Source organism: Crinia signifera, chromosome 19 (assembly GCF_055691185.1).
Source record: "Crinia signifera chromosome 19, ASM5569118v1, whole genome shotgun sequence".
Classification (NCBI taxonomy): Eukaryota; Metazoa; Chordata; class Amphibia; order Anura; family Myobatrachidae; genus Crinia; species Crinia signifera.
The window spans coordinates 133,489,790-133,505,287 of record NC_139226.1 but is presented as its reverse complement, the minus strand read 5'-3'; the positions used below and the strand labels follow the sequence as shown (position 1 = coordinate 133,505,287).

At 47.0% G+C, this 15,498-nt stretch overlaps 1 protein-coding gene across 2 annotated transcripts in view; it reads left to right on the top strand.

The window, feature by feature from the left end:
* Window positions 1-2,123: 2,123 nt before the first annotated feature.
* Window positions 2,124-15,498, top strand: part of LOC146043030 (uncharacterized) — a 142,974-nt gene continuing 129,599 nt past the window's right edge. The window contains exon 1 of one of the 2 annotated variants that reach the window (XM_083163397.1): window positions 2,124-2,740. In XM_083163397.1, the coding sequence (XP_083019523.1) occupies window positions 2,554-2,740 (187 nt within the window). In that variant the 5' untranslated portion in view covers window positions 2,124-2,553. The remainder of the gene's footprint in view (window positions 2,741-15,498) is intronic. The other variant, XM_083163396.1, reaches the window with a different exon arrangement.

Here is a 15,498-nt window from a genome sequence, read left to right as displayed (position 1 = left end):
CACTCAGACTTACAACCCGCCCTTGCGTCCCGCCTACCCATTCGTACCCACCCAGACGGTTTAGTGACCCGTGCTGCACACATCTGCAGCGTCTCCGCGACATGTCAGAGGATAGAAGTATATCTTTTCTTTATTTAGGAGTATACTGTACATGTATTATGTATTTTAAACACGGGATATTGGTATAAAAGTGGTATTAGTACATTTTTGGGTGATATTCTTTTTTACAAACCTATCTAATGTTGTGGAATTAGTTTTTTTGTTTTTACATGCTTACTACCTCCAGGCCGGGGGAGGTACCGATTATCGCATGCGTTTTAGATCAAAATGCATCGAATGTGGATAAAATCGCACCGTGTACCTGTGGAGCATGCGATGCGATGCACGTCCCCGCGGGTACAATATTGTACAGGCAGTACTTTTTGTGCTACATCGCATTTGTGGCCCAGCTCATTAACTCTTGCAAAAGTGAATATTCTGAAGAAGAAGCTGGAGGTCGAATAAGAAGTGAATTAGACATTTACTTCAGCCTCGTTATATCTATCTATGCTGGCCACACATCAGACCAACTTTCCTCAAACCATCCAACTAGTTGGTTGGTTGGACTGAAAATCTGGTACTGTATGGGGACAAAGCCAATAAACAATTTGCTCACAAACTCAGGAGAATGGACAAAAGCTTTCAGAGACAATGGGGGTTATTCTAATCCACTCTTTCTGACAAAATCCTTCTTAGATGGATAAAACCATGTGCACTGCAGGGGGGGGTAGATGTAAACTGTGCAGAGAAAATTAGATTTGGGTGAGTTATTTTGTTTCTGTGCAGGGTAAATACTGGCTGCTTTATTTTTACACTGCAATATAGATCTCACTTTGAAGTAAAACCCCACCCAAATCTAATTATCCCTGCACATGTTACATCTGCCCCACCAGCAGTGCACATGGTTTTGTCCATCTAAGAAGGATTTTGTCAGAAAGAATGGATTAGAATAAGGCCCAATGTACTGTAGTTGGACCTATTTGATTTCAACAATTTCAGAGTGACAGTTGTTGTCCATTTTCCGATTTGGGAAACAAATGACTTAATTACAAATTACATTTGCAACCAACTAGTTGGATGGTTGGAGGAAAGTTGGTCTGATGTGTGGCCAGCATAACTCCCTACTTCATATCTATCTACATACATTTATTTACTATATTTCAACTCACATCTATTAGGGCAGACTAGCTGAGCCAAGTGGGGGCGGGGCTGCTAGACCCCTAAATTCGCCACTGAGCAGTGGGTATATTGCGCTTGTGACAAGTGGGGCAGTACGGATGGTGGATAGCATTACTGCCTCACAGCATGAGGTCATGGGTTCTATTCCCACCATGGCTCTAACCAGGGCTATTTTTCAGCAGGCTCCAGCAGGAACTGAGGCCCTTATTTTAGTTCACTCTTTCTGACAAAATATTTCTTAGATGGACAAAACCATGTGCACTGCAGGTGAGGCAGGTGTTACTTGTGCAGAGATAATTAGATTTGGGTGGGGTTTTACCCTTGCACATGGTTTTGTCCATCTAAGAAATATTTTGTCAGAAAGAGTGAACTAGAATAAGGGCCTCAGTTCCTGCTGGAGCCTACTGAAAAATAGCCCTGGTTCTAACTGTGCGGAGTTTGTATTTTCTCCCCATACCTGCGTGGGTTTCCTCCGGGTACTCCGGTTTCCTCCCACAATCCAAAAATATAGTGGTAGGTTAATTGGCTCCCAACAAAATTAACCCTAGAATGTCTGTGTGTGCGTGTACATGTGGTAGGGAACATAGATTGTAAGCTCCACTGGGGCAGGGACTGTTGTGAATGTTCAACTATACTCTGTAAAGCGCTGCGGAATATGTGTGCGCTATATAAGAAACTGGTAATAATATTCTCTGTAAAGCGCTGCGGAATATGTGTGCGCTATATAAGAAACTGTTAATCAATAAATAAAATACAGTAAGTGCAGCACTGACTTGCTTGTTGCTGCTACTGGAGACTGGTTAGAGTGCAAATAGTTAAAAGGCATTGGACCTTTAAGAACACTAGTCCCGCCCCCCTAAGAAGCTGAGCCTGTGTGTAGCAGCCATTGGACGGGTCCCCTGTCACTCACTCCTGGAAGCTGAGCTTCCTCTTTGAAAATGTTGCAAGTTTTGTGCGGGTCTGGGCGGCGTGAGAAGGGGACTGCCTGTGCCATGGGCGCCTAGGTGCTGTGTTCCGGGCTGCGGGTGGCAGAGAAGGGCACCACCCAGGAGACATGGGATCCGTGTAGCCCTCTGTAAAGTTCTCTGTGCCAGCAGGAAAGGGGGCTCTGCGTGTGACTGCCAGGATCTGCTGTGGGTATAGGGGAAGTGGGGAGACTCCTGGCACCTGCTGCGTTCTGCGGATATGAATCACACCTCTGGGTGCCCCGGGGAAGCTGCTGAGGACTTGAGCTAGGAGGAATACAGCAGCCACGTTCTGGTGCCAGGCAGGGAATCTGGTGCCCATGCCACAGTGAAGTGCCCTTATACAGCTGTGGGTCTTATGTGCTGAACCATGGGCACTGGGGTCTGCAACAGGAGACAGAAGAGCCTTCTCCACACAGGCTTCTGCCTGCTGGCCGTGGTGGGGCTGGGCAGTGGGGTCTACTTGTACAACTACATGCTGCACAGATCCAGGACATCGGAAGCCCAGGCTCAGAAATTCAAGCAGCAGCATGAAACTCTGTCTGCCCAGCTGCAAGGTAACCCACCAGCCCCCCCTCCTCCTGGTACATGGCACAGCCACATGCCCCCTCCCCTGTGTGCTGCCACTGAGAGGAGAGCTCCAAAGTGCCCTGGAACTTAGAGGGTGCTGCTTCCAATGGGAGGGTCAGTTCATCGGATGTGGGATTTACTGGACGGTATTTATAGGGATAGACCAAATGATGGGGAAATAAGTACCTGCACCAAGTGTGTGTGTGTGTATATGTATGTATGTATGTATATATATATATATATATATATATATATATATATATATATATATATATATATATATATATATATATATATATATATATATATAGTGCATTTTAATTGTGTTCCTGTTTTTAACACTTTGGTCTAAATAGACAACAATATATTGCAACATATAATGTCCATAATGAGATGTGAGGAGTCCCAGGTGCTTTTAGATGTAATGTAGGGTACACCCCAGGACGACCCGCTCACGGTGACGCGGGGGGGCATGACCCGCTCACGATGTGCACCGTGAGCGGGTCCGATCCAATGGCGACCCGCACCCGGCTGTATGGTTGTCATTGATATCCTACCTGCAGCAGGTAGGATCTCAATAACGACCGACCCGCGGGACCGCGCATCGGATCGGTATCGGTCCACACCAGGACAGAAAAGGGCCCAATCACCACACAATCTACATCCAATTGGTCGGAATTGGATCTAGATTGAGGGGATCGGGCCCTAGTCGTCCTGGTGTGTACCCAGCATTAGTTCCTGTGTATAATCTACACGTGCTTCATGCAAAGCTTGTTTAGGTGTTGCTACGTTGTGGTATATACTGTACTTATTTTACTGTACTGTCCCTTACTAGGACACACCTGAATTACACAGGTTCTGTGGGTGAAATGCGGGCTATGGCAGTGGTAGAACTTGTGGAATTCACGCCCTAGTAGGGCATGGAATACCCCATGTCGACCTAACCCCATGCAGACCTAATGCTTGTGGAGCTGGTTGTTGTAGACCTAGTGTCCGTATAGCATTTCATAAGAAACCAGAACATCGTATTGTGTGTGCGTAACCTTTATGTATTGTATAGCAGCTTCTCCTCTGCTCTTAAACTGTAATGGTGCCCATACACCGTGCGATAGGCTCCGTGCGTTTTGAACTAGATACGGCGCGATCTAATAAAAATAAATAAATAATAATAATACCTGCAGCACATACTTTTTGGACTCTGCGATGCGATTTCATCGGCAGCCCAAAATGCCATGTTTATGGGCACCATGAGAAATTTCCAGCTCTTGATGGTGATCGGGTGTGGTGGTTGTTTTTTTTTTTTTTTTATGGACCAATGGTTGGGCTATGGAAGACTAGTCTGTCATTAGTGTTAAGGCCCCCATTCACTATGGCCCTCATTCTGGTTCACCTGCAAAGCTGTGAAATTCTAAATGCTACCCGCACGAATGCCCTCGCACGCTGATTTCCTAGCACACATGATCGGATGTTTAGCATAAACCTCCATTTGCAGCCTTGTGTGCGGGGGGGGGGGGGGGGGGGGACACCATTCGATGGTTGCCAACCATCGAATGATTTTGCAAGCGCTTGCAGACTTAAGACACCGCTCTGTTGTCTTAGATGTACGGTGTCCCTGTACATGAAGCTGACGTCACCTGCCTGCCCCCTGCGTCACCGGCGGGAACCAGAATGAGGCCTATGTCTGAGGCACAAGTTGGACCTAATTTGCGTTGAACTTCCCTGGCGATACATCGCAAGTACTAAAAGTGCACCACCTCTGACCTCCGACCCTATGTGCAAAGGACCGCGCATCGGATTGGATGGTAAGTTGAAGACATGCGTTTGGCCACTTTCCACCCGATTTCTTGTCCAAATCCATCGGAATCGGCTGAAAAGTGGTGAAATCGCACTAGTGTATGGGCACCTTTAGTGACTGTTTAATGAAGGGCAGGTCTTTGGGAAATACGTATGTACTAGTTATATCCCCATTAGAATGACGGAGCTGTGTCTTTGCCCGCATGGATGGCGGTTTGGCGGGCACCATCTAGTGGCCGGCCTCATTGAGGTGAGGAGCAACGTTGGGCATTTATTTGTTTATATTGTCTGATCTGCGTAAGCATGGGGTAAAATAGCCCCTATAGTCTTCTAACCTGTGAAGTGAGAACATACATAGATGTGGTATCCGGTTATCGATCTACAGTGTCTAGGTAGACATGCAATAGGTCAAAAGGTCGACTTTTTTTTTTTTTTTTGGTACTTGTTTCGTTTCACGGCGGCAGTTATGTACTTAGCGTCCCTTTCAGAATCGGCCTTATGTTCCCGCGACCAGCGCATTCAGCGAAGTAGCGTAGTGTGTACTGTCACACTGTATAAAATCAACTCCACGCAGATGTGGATAGTCGGGGTATGAAAAGGTTGCTGCACTCGCCGCGCTTCAGGCTGGTGTGGATAGTGGGGGTTTCAAAAGAAGGCATTTGCCAGTATGTAACATGGAGCACTGGCAAATACCTCCTTCAGTATCAATGAGACTCACTTGCGTCCGCACCCCCACTTTGGAAAGGAGACACGCTACAGAACCCCTAACCCTGTCCGCAGGCTTGATGTACCCTGCCGCAATAGCTAATGAGATGCAGGAGCATCTCAATGCAGGCGTGTCTGAGACGCTCCTTCATCTGAAAAAGATGGAGCGCCTCGCCGCCGGCGCCAGCATGATCCCCTCTCTGCCAAAGAGAGGGGATCATGCTGGTGCCAGCGGTGTGAGAGGCGCTGGCTAGGCTTGCCAGGGACAGAGATGCAGTTCCCGACAACACTTGTGTAATTTCATGGCGGCAGCCTACGCTGATAACGTAGCTTAGCCTGGCGCCGTGAAATGACACAAGTAAGGCAGACGTTTGGCTACGCTAATATCATAGCTTCAAACGTAGCGTAAGCTGCCGCCGGGAAACTAAACAAGTACCTTTTATTTTTTTTTTTTATTTTTTTTTTACTTTTTCATACTTCACAATCCATGTTGGCATATACAGTTGTAGCCCTCTTCATCCTTGCAGGGGCTGACGATTCTATCGCTAGCCCCCACCAGTGGCTGGCTACCGCCAGGGGGGCGCATTACACGCTTGCGCGCCCCGTGGCTACGGAGCCTGTCGGGGGTCCCCGTCACCTCCCCCACCATCTCTGCCGGTCCCCCTCTCCACCCTGACTCTCCCCCCCCCCCCTCCTCCGCTTCAGGGAGATGGGCAGCATCTCCCTGAAGCGGAGACAGGCAGGGAGATGCTGCCCAACCGCTGTGATACTGGGACTCGCGTGTCCCTATCGTCGGCGCTCTCCACTGAAATGGATCTGGCGGGCGCCGGGCAAAGTTAAAGCTGGCTCCATCTGTAGGGAGAATATAATAGTGTGCCTGAAGCTTGGCGAGCGTAGTGTTACACTAATTGGAGGTCTATGACACAAAAAAAGTGAAAATCTTACGTCAACCTTTTGACCCTGTGGACCTACTGTCTATTGTGGTGAAACAGGGTTAGTTTCACTAGAGACTGATCTATTTCTGGCCTCAAATAGAGAGCTTTGTAGCCGGGTATCAGAACCTGATTCACTGCAAAGCCAGGAATGGGTCTCTGAGGTGTGCCCGGGTGGGCTTTCAGGCACGTGGCTCCAGTCCAGGTTTTCAATCCTGCACAGCCACATGTGGGAACTGGGCTAATTGTCGGAGAAGAGATTTAAACCTTGTGCAGTGTGCTGCTCAAGGCGCTGACGCCCGGTAGGGGCCAGTAAGTAGGCTTAAGTGTTGTAGCGTCAGGGACTTGGACTGCCAGTGCCCGGAGACACTGAGGCATTGTGCGCAAGGAGCGCTGCGTGGACAAATCTTGCTTTAGTTGTTCTATGTGAAGCTTTGTTTGCTGTGAGTGGATTTGTGGCTTTTAAGTCATTAAATACCTGCACAAATACTGAAAACTGCCTGCCGTGTCCTATCTGAATGGCGAAGCTGTTACATTATCTAGACACTGCGGGGCAGATGTATTAAGCTTGGTGAATAATGTGGCTGGTACTTTATCACCGGCCAATCAGCTCCTACCTGTTAAGTTGCAGGCTTGGTTTGAAAAATGACAGGTAGGAGCTGATTGGCCGGTGATGAAGACCAGACACTTTATCACTTCACCGATCTTAATAAATCTACCCCTGTGGGTGAAATTTTAATAGGATGAGAGATCCAGAGAAGTGAGAGATTTGGTAAGAAATCTCCAGTTTTATTTAAAGTGGCAATCATTTACCCGGCAACATCAAACAGATTTTGCAGTGTAAATGATTGCCGCTTTTACTTGGTCTAGACTTTCCATTCACCCTATTGTGGATAAGATACATCATTATTATTATAATTTTATTTATAAGGCGCCACAAGTGTTTCGCAGCGCCGTACAAAGGAACATTACAGGGAAACAAAACTTGGCATAACATTGAATAAATAACAAAAATACAGTACAAATAAAGAGCGCCACAGATCAATACACATTACAGCTTGGATATAAGTAGTGAGGACTCAATCAACATACAACTAGAGGCTTGAGGCCAATGATGGAGATGAGTATGAAGATGGTCACTGGGTGTTGGAGTAAAGGAGAGCAGTGAGTGAAATGTGAAGAGAAGTGGGCTTTGACAACAGGAGGGAAGAGGGCCCTACTCGGAGGAGCTTACAATCTAGTAGGAAGGGGAGACAGATTACAAGAGGTGCAAGCGAGGGGGTGGTGGTTAGATAGCAGGATGTAAACAGGCAAGGGGTCGGAGAACCAGCTGGTTTATGCAGTGGAAGGGTACGCTTTGATGAATAGGTGAGTTTTCAGTGCCCGTTTGAAGCTTTGCAAGGTCGGGGAGAGTCTAATGGAGCGAGGGAGTGCGTTCCACTGAAGGGGTGCAGCACGGGCAAAGTCCTGTACTCTAGCATGGGAAGCAGTGATCAGGGTGGAGGAGAGACGACAGTCGTCAGCTGACCGTAGAGGGCGGGAGGGTGTATGAATGGAGATGAGGTTAGAGATATATGGAGCAATGGAATTCGAGATGGCCCTGTATGTGAGTGTGAGGTGTTTGAAGAGGATTCTGTAGGGGAATGGAAGCCAGTGCAGATTTTGTTGAAGGGGAGTAGCAGAATTAGAGCGGCGGGAGAGGAAGATAAGCCTGGCTGCAGCATTGAGGACAGATTGGAGAGGAGCTAGTTGGGATTGAGCGAGGCCGGTGAGAAGAGCATTACAGTAGTCAAGCCGTGAGATGACCAATGAGTGGATGATCAGCTTAGTTGCACTCTGTGAGAGAAAGGGCCTGATGCGAGCAATGTTGCGTAACTGGAACCGGCAAGAATGGGCCAGCGTTTGGATGTGGAGTGCAAAGGAGAGGGAGGAGTCAAGAGTGACACCCAGGCAGCGGAGTTGGGGAACAGGGGAGATGATGGTGTTGTTAACAGTGATAGAGATATTAGTAGGGGGCATAGCTCTGGGTGGGGGAAAGATAATAAGTTCGGTTTTGTCCATATTCAGCTTCAGAAATCGCTCAGACATCCAGGTAGAGATGGCAGCGAGGCAGTTGGAAACTTGAGAGAAAACAGTGGGGGACAGATCAGGAGAGGTAGATTTGGGTGTCATCTGCATAGAGGTGATATTGGAAGCCAAAGGAGTTAATGAGTGCACCCAGAGAGGAGGTGTACAGAGAGAACAGAATGGGGCCAAGGACGGAACCCTGAGGGACCCCGACAGGAAGGATAGAAGGTGGTGAGGTAGAGCCAGAGGCAGAGACTGAGAAGGAACGGTTGAAGAGGTAAGAGGAAAACCAGTTGAAGACTGTGCCAGAGAGGCCAATGTTTTGGAGTGTGTGGAGGAAGAGAGGGTGATCCACAGTGTCAAAGGCAGCAGATAGGTCCAAAAGGATAAGCAGGGAGAAGTGACCCTTGGATTTGGCTGACAGCAGGTCATTGGTGACTTTCACTAGGGCAGTCTCAGTGGAATGAAGTGGGCGAAAGCCAGATTGAAGGGGATCTAGGATGGAGTGGTCAGACAGGTAGCTGGTGAGACGCCTGTAAACCAGGTTTTTTAAGAATAGGCGAGACCAGAGCGTGTTTGAAGGGTGAGGGAAAGATGCCAGTAGAAAGAGATAGGTTAAAGAGGTGAGCAAGGTGGGAGCAGCCAGTGGGGGAGAGGAAACTGAGGAGAAGGGAGGGGAGAGGGTCCAAGGGACAGGTAGAGGGGGGAGAGGATGAGATGAGGGAGTGGACTTCCTCAGCTGTAGTAGGGCAGAAGGATGACAGAGTGGGGTAGTTGGTAGGGGAGGATGATTGGGGTGGGTGGGCAGCAGAGGGGGTATGGAAGGAGATATCATGTCGGATTACCTCAATTTTAGAGAGGAAGAAGGAGGCAAAGTCAGTGGCAGTGAGGGATGAAGGGAGGAGGGGTGGTGCAGGGCGAAGTAGAGTGGCGAAGTAGAGTGTTTGAAAGTTTCAAAGAGACGTCGGGGATTGGAGGAATGGGAAGAGATGAGAGATTTTAAGAAAGATTGTTTGGTATAGGAGAGAGCAGCGCTGTAGGAGGAGAGAATAAACTTGAAATGGAGGAAGTCTTCCAGAGAGTGAGATTTCCTCCAGAGGCGTTCAGCAGAGCGTGCACATTTTTGCAAGAATCAAGTTATTTTGTTGTGCCAGGGTTGTGGTTTAGAGCGTCGAAGGGGAACAGTGTGGAGGGGGGCTACAGAGTCGAGAGCAGAGGTGAGAGAAGAGTAATAGAAAGAGGCAGCCTGGTTGGGGCAAGTCATGGTTGAGAGAGGAGAGAGGAAAGTCTCCAGGGAAGACAGGACAGTGGGGTCAAGAGACCCGAGGTTACGTCTGGTGACTGTGGGTCTGGGCAATGAGGGGAGAGGGGAGGATGAGAGGGTGAAAGAGAGCAAATTGTGGTCAGAGAGTGGGAAGGAAGAATTAGAGAAATCAGAGAGATTACAATGGTGGGTGAAGACTAGGTCAAGGGAGTGTCCGAGATTATGAGTGGGGGTGGAGGTCCATTGAGAAAGTCCAAAGGAGGTGGTAAGGTCAAGAAGGTTAGAGGAGGCAGCATTATTGATGTCAATAGGAATGTTAAAGTCACCGAGGATGATAGAGGGGAGGTCAGAGGCGAGAAAGTGTGGAAGCCACGCAGCAAAGTTATCAAGGAAAGGGGAGCAGGGGCCAGGGGGGCGGTAGATTACAGCCACAAGGAGGTGAATGGGGTAGAAGAGGCGGATAGTGTGTACCTCAAAGGTGGAGAATGTGAGGGAGGGCTCAGGTGGGATGGCGCGGAAGGTGCAGTTGGGGGAGAGGAGGATGCCCACTCCTCCACCCTGGTGGCCATCCGGTCTGACCGAGTGTGTCAAGGACAGGCCTCCATAAGAGAGGGCAGCAGGGGAGGTAGTGTCAGATGCGGACAGCCAGGTTTCAGTGATGGCAAGAAGGTTAAAAAAGTGTGAGATAAAGAGGTCGTGGATAGTTGGGAGCTTGTTGCAGACTGATCTAGCATTCCAGAGAGCACAGGAGAAAGGAAGGGAGGGGACAGGTGAGATAGTAATTAGGTTGTGAGGGTTGTGGGTGCGTGTGAAAGGTGTGGAGGTTGAGAGGGGGTGAGACCTGATAGCAAGGACTGGTATGGGACTGGATCTAGGAGCCATATTTCTGTGTAAAGTTGGTCAGGGTAGTGATATAGAGTGAGATTGGAGTGGCCTAGAATGAGCAGTGAGAAGGTGGTGTACTGGAAGTGTGGAGAGCCTACAGGAAGTATAGGGAATGTATAAGTGAGACAGAAGCAGTGTGTGACAGCATTTAGTTCAGCATGGAGATCAGTGTCCAGGTTGTGCAGAGTAGTGATATAGAGTGAGATTGGAGTGGCCTAGAATGAGCAGTGAGAAGGTGGTGTACTGGAAGTGTGGAGAGCCTACAGGAAGTATAGGGAATGTATAAGTGAGACAGAAGCAGTGTGTGACAGCATTTAGTTCAGCATGGAGATCAGTGTCCAGGTTGTGCAGAGTAGTGATATAGAGTGAGATTGGAGTGGCCTAGAATGAGTAGTGAGAGGGTGATCTACTGGAAGCGTGGAGAGCCTACAGGAAGTATAGTTAATGTATAAGGGAGACAGAAGCAGTGTGTGACAGCATTTAGTTCAGCATGGAGATCAGTGTCCAGGTTGTGCAGACTGAAGGTGATGATGATGCAGGTAACTCACTGCAGTATGTTGATTGCTGGGCTTGCAGATGGAGGACGAAGGGTGCCATGCCATTTACTACATACTGACATTAGTATTGTGATTACACTAGGGACATTGGAAGGGATCAGATTGATCCCTCACAGAATGCACAAAGAAGCCAATAGGCATCTATAGGACAGCGCTATTTAAAATCTAACATTCCAGAGCTTAGTACATAAAGAAATAAGAGAAAACTCAAGTTTCCTTTTTTTTTTTTTTTTTCTGCTCAGTAAATCCTGCAGGTGGTCTACACGACCGAGAGACACTTTATCTAAACCTTGTTGAAAACTTCCCCATTTGGTTTCTAAAAGCTCCATTCAATAGGGGCAAATGGGCAAAACCATGTGCACTGCAGGTGGGGCAGATGTAACCTGTGCAGAGAGAGTTACATTTGTGTGGGGTGTGTTGAAACTGAAACCTCATTTGCAGTGTAAAATTACTGCAGCCAGTATATACCCTGCACAGAAACAAAATAACTCCCACAAATGTAACTTTCTCTGTACATGTTACATCTGCACCACCTGCAGTGCACATGGTTTTGCCTATTTTGAGAACAAATTTGTACTGCGATCAGATCTGAATAAGGGCCATGTTCTGCTATATCTATAAATCCAATAGCAATGTTTAGCCATTGGGACTATGCATACTTCTGAATGAATAGAGGCAAATGTGGTGAAAATGGCACCGCGTTCTATTACTGACATAGTCCAGTTCATCCGCATCGTAACACAACTGTATCCTGTCTCTGCCTTCTACAAATGTCTGATTAGCGTATGGTACGTTGCTTTGCGTTGTATTTACCCGTTTTTTTTATGTAGCCTGTTAGATGTTCATTAATAACCATGAATTGTCCAGGGGTTTGCAAAAGAGCGTTGTCCGTACTAGCAATAGCTATATTTATCTATTGATTGGCCTCCCGTGGGCCTCATAACAAAGCACATTACGGGGGCTTATGGAGTTAGAAACCAATCCATCAAAAGCGCCACACAGCAAAGAAGGAGCCGGTCATACCAGGAACAAACCACATAGCAATGCAGAAAGGGAGTTTTTGCACTTGCGCTGCTGGGTCTAATGAAATAACCTGTGAACCATGCTGAACAAAAAAGTATCCAGACACATTTGAAGTTACAGTATTAAATTTTATAAAGAATACACAATAAAAAATGAATTACATACAATTTAGACAACAATTTAGTCTAAAAACAAGTAAAGTACAATATAAAAACAGGTAAGCAATTAATTTAATAGTATTTGAGTATCTCACTCCAATGAGGTTGCAAACTGAAAGGGTTTATTGTACCTGGATATATCCACAAAGCAAGTAAAAGCAATAGTCAAGCAGCCAGTGATTGGTTAGTAGCAAGAAGCCAGTGGGTTAGCTTGCAGGGAGTCAGGGGGGGAAGAGGTAATTGGCATAGGTCAAAGCAGGTAAGTTAGAGCAGTGGACAAGCTGTGTGGAGCCTGTTAGCGCATAAACGCAAGATGTTAACAGTCAGGGAACACACTTGGTCCAGTTGTATAATGCTCACCCTCCTTGTAGAATTTGAACGGAGGGCACGGGGAGCCTGATGGTAGGAAGGGCTCAACCCAGTGACACGCGGTGATGTAGTATCCGCAGACAGATATCCTGCTGTAAACGACCTTTGTAGATGGGGAGCCTCGGTGTAATTAAGGCTCAACCCGATTGGCTGGGAGATGCAGTGACCCCAAATGGGGCGTCTGGCTCGTGGCTGGCAATCCGGAGCAGCGTTTTGCGGTGGAAGCGCTGTAGATAGCAAAAGGTAGCCTGTAGTAAGTGCCGGGCGCACGTTGGCTCCGGAACAATTGTCGCGACCTCAGGGGTGAGAAGGCTCAGGGCGGAAGTGCTTCGCTCAGGGCGGAAGTGCGTCAACGCGTTTCGTTCCCCAGGAAACCGGGAACTTTCTCAAGATGCAGGATAAGGGATAGATATGTTATCCTGATAATTGACCCCAGCAATCCTATTCAAGGAGAAACCTGACCCACTAGTGCCTAACCCCAAACCCTGCCACCTAAATCTGCCCTCCCCCACTAGAGCCTGAACCTCTGCATTCTGATCCTTTTGAAGTTCTGGCACCAGTCTTCTAAAGGCAGTTGGGACGCCAACATCGGTAAACCGATCGCATCCTGCAGGATAAATACAGTTTGCTTTGTAGCGGACTTCATTCTTTGACTAGGACACGCCTCTTCCAACCATTCTGCCGGTGTAATGTGTCCAACCGGCAATGTAGAATGTTGTCTCTAATGAAATTTTATTGATTTTCAAGAACCGTGAAATTTGGATTCTAGTTATGATATTGTGTTTACATTTGTATACTTTTACTAGTACATCTGCATTTGTACTTTTGCAGTAGTTGGCTGTTTCAGAACATTTAAAATTGGGTGAAAATATATAATTAAAGGAAATTACAATACACATACCATGCACTGAAACCCCATCTCCCCCATAACGCAGCTTTGTACATCTGCACCTGTTTCGCCACCACTCTGCATTTTAGAAACCAGGATTCCTTTTTCTATTGTTTAGACCTAATGCTGACGCTATTCCTATGTATGTTACAGCAGAAATAGATTTGTCAGACCAGTCCATGTGTTTCCAATCTTCAACTATCCAGCTTGCTGAGCCTATGCCCACTGTAATAGAATTATACTGTACACAGGCATGAAGGCCCAACATGCAGATATACAAACGTCTGACTAAGCTTCGGTGTACAGCTCTACAAGTCATACGGTCATTAAAGGCAAAAAGCTGACGGTGGTAGGTCCACAAACGGGACAAGACAAATATAAAAGTTACAATTAAATCCGTCTTGAACTTAATAAAATAGACTTCGCTCAGATTTCCTTCCCCCATGATCAAGCTGAAATTGGGGATCGCTCTTAACCATTCATAGAATATACCAAGAAGTGTTACACAAAGGGGTAGATTCATCGCTGTGAATTTAGCTCCCGGAGGGAGCGCCCAGAACTGTTGTAATCATCACACTGCTAAGTCTTGACTTGCAGATTTCCGACAACTAAGTTGGCAATGCTATTTTGTGCATTAGCGCAGCGCAACAGTATCACTTTAGTTGCGAGAACCAGCATTTTCCGACTTAACACCCACGAATACTGGCATTCTCCGCCATAACTCTCTGCTGCTTTGATTAGCTCTGGGAGCTCCCTACCGGCGCTATTTACATTGCTGCGAATTTAATCAACCCTTTTGCATTTCGAATTTTGGTCTGCACAAATGTTGAACGAGTCACAATAAAACTGTTTGGGGTTTAAGCCTTTTCATGCACTACCTTCATTAATGCTATTTGGAAGAGAGAGAAACCGCTTGGTCTTAAAAAGAGAGAAAGTAGGCGGGGGCTCAGGTTGTATTGCAGACTAGAACAGACTATGGAGCAGCCATGCTGACTGTCAATAGTAGGTGTGTGTGTCCCACTTTGACATTCGAAGCCCTCTTGGAAGAATGCCAAACATTTGCCCATTCAGGGTTTAATGACCTATAATTAAACCATGTTCCTGTGAGTAACGACCCACTTGTAACCAAATTCTAAGAATTAATGCACAGGTGGACAGGACCACAAACAATGGAATAAATCATCCTGGGCCTGGCCCCTTTTTAGTGAGTTGAAAGCCCAATCACAAACCTCCTTTGTAGAATCCGTTCGGATCTATGGGCCAGATGTACTAAGATTGAAAAGTGATAAAATGTAAAATGTAGAGGGAAAACTCACCAACCCATCAGTTCCTTACTGTCATGTCACAGGCTGGGTTTGAAAAATGACAGATGGTAGCTAATTGGTTGGTGGTTTATCACTTTCAAGCTTGGTACATCTCACCTTCAGTTATATATTGAGGAATATCTCTGACTACACGGCACAGGAAAACGTATGAGCCTTTAATAAATACGCTATCTGCGGGCCCGGGATTTGTGTAATCTGCAGCTAATTGCCCCTTTGGGAAACAAAATATTCTAAAAGCAGTTGTAAATGTCTAGGTTCTCAGCTGCCCTCCTGTGTGTGAAATTACTGTTAATTGATATTAATTACCCCCTCCCACGCTCCAGATATTAACAGGTTGCCTAGCCTGGCCCTCCTAAAATAAAGAGTAAAGTCCCCCATACACTTGTCTGACCCAATTTCCCCTCCGCTCCCAAGGGAGGGCTCACATATGTTCTGGAACTTGATGTGCCATTTATTGCATGTAATATTCCGGGGAAGTAGGAGAATAAAAAAAAAAAAAGAAAAAAACACAATAGAAATGGACGGCCACTTATTGGCTGGAGCAGCCGCTCATTCTTTTGAATGTTTTTTTTTTTTTTTTAAGTTCTGTTGGCCGCTGCAGAGCGAGGAGAGCGCATCTTCCCTGCTCGGTCAGTTGCGATACATGCGCGTGCTAAAAAGGACCTGCAATGTGCCATTGACGGCTGCATATATGATTTTATATTTTATGTTCCGCCCATCCGACCTCTGATCTGATGCGTACGGGAATCCGGCAGATTCCGATCTGGCGAAATCGGG